General features: G+C 47.5%; 1 protein-coding gene across 1 annotated transcript; it reads left to right on the top strand.

Annotated features, from left to right (window-relative positions):
- Positions 1-771: 771 nt before the first annotated feature.
- On the top strand, positions 772-2,731 carry LOC148815458 (maestro heat-like repeat-containing protein family member 1). The gene is made up of 5 exons (XM_088905841.1): positions 772-792; positions 1,008-1,127; positions 1,914-2,036; positions 2,268-2,347; positions 2,695-2,731. Exons 1-5 carry the CDS (start codon positions 772-774, stop codon positions 2,729-2,731), a joined length of 381 nt encoding a protein of 126 aa, XP_088761967.1.
- Positions 2,732-3,089: the final 358 nt, after the last annotated feature.

The following is a 3,089-nucleotide window of genomic DNA, read 5'->3' on the forward strand; positions in this document are numbered from 1 at the left end:
CAATTCTAATAAAATAAAATAAATAAAATGTTCAATAAGATGTTTAACAAGCAGATTGCAGCCGACTACAACCAAAAGGAAACAAGTCAGAATCATTTGGCTCTTTAGCTACTGAGCCTCTTGTTTACTAATCATCGAGGGCAGATTCTTGTTTATGAATAGGAGCGGCTGTGCGTGTGTTGAAGACAATCAGTTCCTCCTCTCATGCAAAATGTGCGCTGCTGTACTGAATAGACGCTCGCTGTCCACACTAGTACAAGGAGCACAAAGGTAGACCTGAGCTGCTTCTGCCAAGGCAGGGAAACGGCTTGGATTGCTCTTCCAGAAAGCCACTGGCTCTGCGCTTCTTGGGATGAGTTGCTGACTGAGGTGGAGATTAATCTCTGATGCTGTCGAGTCATTCCTGTCCCGACCATCGCTTTTATCTTCATTCAGAATCTCCTCATACGTCGCCTGCAGAGATCCTGCCTGTAGTTCTTTCGGCTGTCTTGCTGTGCCTGCTGTAAGGCTCCAGTGTTTTAAGTGTTGCCGTTATTGATGGCTGAGCGAGAGTCGGTTTGCTAGTCGCCGCAGCTCTTGCACTTGCTAATTGTTCACACTCTGCGTATTCTTTTTGGTGTTGAGTTCTCAAATCTCTGATGAGGTTCATGGTGTTGAACGTTCTAGCTGGTGATCCCCCACGAGCGACTTCTTTTGCACATGTATTGCAAACTGCAAATTCTTCGTCTTTTGTAGAAGTGTGGAAAAAGTGCCAGACCGGCGAGGACATACATGTTGCTACTGTATGTTCAGGTAATGTCGGAAATGTAGTCATTGCAAAATTGGTTTTTGAGATTGGTCAATTTAGAGACCACTGATCGAGTCATTTGGAGTGAAAATCGGCTGATATCTATCGGCAGCCGATCGATTGGAGCATTCCTTTCCACGGCTAACATGTCCTCTCAGTGCAGCTGTACAGAGCAGCCTCCTGAGCTCAGTGCTCACTGTCCTCTTCTCCGGTGTCACAGGCCTTCCTGTACCAGTGTGTCGGTGCGGCTGCCCAGTACCTCTCTCAGCAGGAGACTGTGAAACAAGCGTTTCAGGACAGTGTGAACGAAGCAGGGTTTGACAATCCTGTGGAGAGAGAGGTGAGGTGATCTGTTCCCACTCCTCACACACAGACTCAGGGCTTCTGCTGCTGTTGACGACAGCCATGAAAACCGTAATCTCAGTGATTCCTTTCTACACGACTGATGAACAGACGGGGAGCATCTAAAAGTATGAGGACAGATGGGGAGATTTTCAAAGCACTTTTCCGTAGACAAGCATTTTGTACCTTTTTCAGAAAGTCACTGATTGTAGAGATATGTCATTCTAGAAACTGACAACATATGAATGGAAAGTAAACATTAAACCAGTGTTCCAACTGCTTTATCGAGTGCAGGTCATGTACTACCTGAGCCTATCCCAGCAAGCAACAGCACAAGGTGGGGTACACCCCGGGCAGGACGCTAGTCCTTCACAGGGCACACAGACACTCACACCAGGCTAATGTTACCGCAGGCCAGTTAACCTACCAGTATGTCGCTGGGCTGTTGGAGTAAACTGGAGCACCTGGAGGAAACCCAGGGAGAACACGCAAACTCCTCACAGCAATCACCCCAGGACTTGAGCTAAAACTAGTTTTACTGGTCATTTGACCACCAGAGAGGAAGGAAATTTAAAGATCACTGTTAAGTTTTTTATGTTAAATTTGCTATTAAGAACAGAAGACCTCATAGTGTGAACCTCACAACTGCTTTCTGCAGACTTGACTAACCTGCTGGTACATTCTGTAATGTGTGTGCAGTCAGGATTTATTCCAGTGAGTTTTTCACTCCTTGCAGGGCCTGCCTGGGCTGTCAGTGAGTGAGCTGCTGTGTGTCCCCCTGCAGGAGCCCAGTGTCAGACTGAGCCTGTGCCGCAGTGTGGGCATGATGGCACAGGCAGTGCGCAGCGCCAGTCCCTCCGAAGCTCCCAGCTTCCCTGCCAAGGCCGAGCTCCTGGCGACAATGATGGTCAGTGTGTCTGACGCAGCCGCCTGTCTGCTGTTTTCCCACACGGATGCTCTGACAGTCCTTACTGTAAGTAGAAATCAGAGGGGAGAGAGGTGCCCTCGCTCTCTTCCTCGCTGCAGCTGCACACAGTCTCTGGACTCTCAGCTGTGCCTCTAGATGAGCACAGGCCCTGTCCTGGTGTCTTTTGATGGAGGGAAGTGGGGTTTACATTTCTCTCCCATCTCTTCACAGGCGTTTGTTAAAAAGCAGCCCAGTGATGCCCTGAGCCGAGCTGTCTGTCTGCAGGCCTTGCGCGCCTGTTCCACACTGAGGTACTGTTTCCTGATGAAAGTGCCTTCACTGCTTCCATTTCTTCACAATTACATTTTTAAGTGTGCTTGAGGCAGATGGGCATTATGTTTGATGCAGTAAGTGCCATTTCCTAACATCAATATGTGGTGCATCAACTGCAGTACTCCTACGTCTAAAACTATACATTCAAAATATATGATGTGATGTATTTTCAGACCTTGATAATGGCTTCAATAGGACTGGCCTGTTGTCATGCTTTTTCTAAAAGAGCTCTAGTGACAGGTTGTATAGTTCCATCTGTTTACATCATGATGAGTCTTGAGGAAGAGCTGCTAACAGTGTCCTGTTTTTCCTTGTCCCACTGTAGCTGCAGCCCAGAGCTCCCTGCAGTGCAGAGCACCTGACTCGTGGAGGATGTGCTGCTACTGCCTCTGCAGGATCCCAGGGGCCTGAGCTCCAGGTAGGACTGGTAGACTCAGCTGCTGGTGTTGGGTACAGGCGGCAGACGGTGTCTTAAGAATACCTGCTTTTGCACTGTGTAACCTGTGAAAATTCACGATGGCTGTACATCCTTTTGCAGAGCACAATCCCTGACACATGTGCTGTATCCTTTTCTTAAAAATGACTGATTTCCAAGGTTTGGAAAAGGAGGCATTAAGTTATAAAACATATGGAAATCTTAGTATCAAAATAATGCTGACTCAGTGAAGTTCATTGCACACAAATATATTGGTGTTAAACAAAAATACACTCAAGCTGACC

This window comes from Atractosteus spatula, chromosome 25 (assembly GCF_055471065.1).
Source record: "Atractosteus spatula isolate fAtrSpa1 chromosome 25, fAtrSpa1.hap1, whole genome shotgun sequence".
Lineage (NCBI taxonomy): Eukaryota > Metazoa > Chordata > Actinopteri > Semionotiformes > Lepisosteidae > Atractosteus > Atractosteus spatula.

What these genes read in the sequence shown, in the direction of transcription:
- LOC148815458 (XM_088905841.1), top strand. Translation starts at nt 772, where the DNA reads ATGTTGCTACTGTATGTTCAG. An exon ending in TGTTGCTACTGTATGTTCAG is followed by an intron (nt 793 to 1,007) that starts GTAATGTCGGAA and finishes CCGGTGTCACAG; the next exon opens with GCCTTCCTGTACCAGTGTGT. An exon ending in AGCTCCTGGCGACAATGATG is followed by an intron (nt 2,037 to 2,267) that starts GTCAGTGTGTCT and finishes ATCTCTTCACAG; the next exon opens with GCGTTTGTTAAAAAGCAGCC.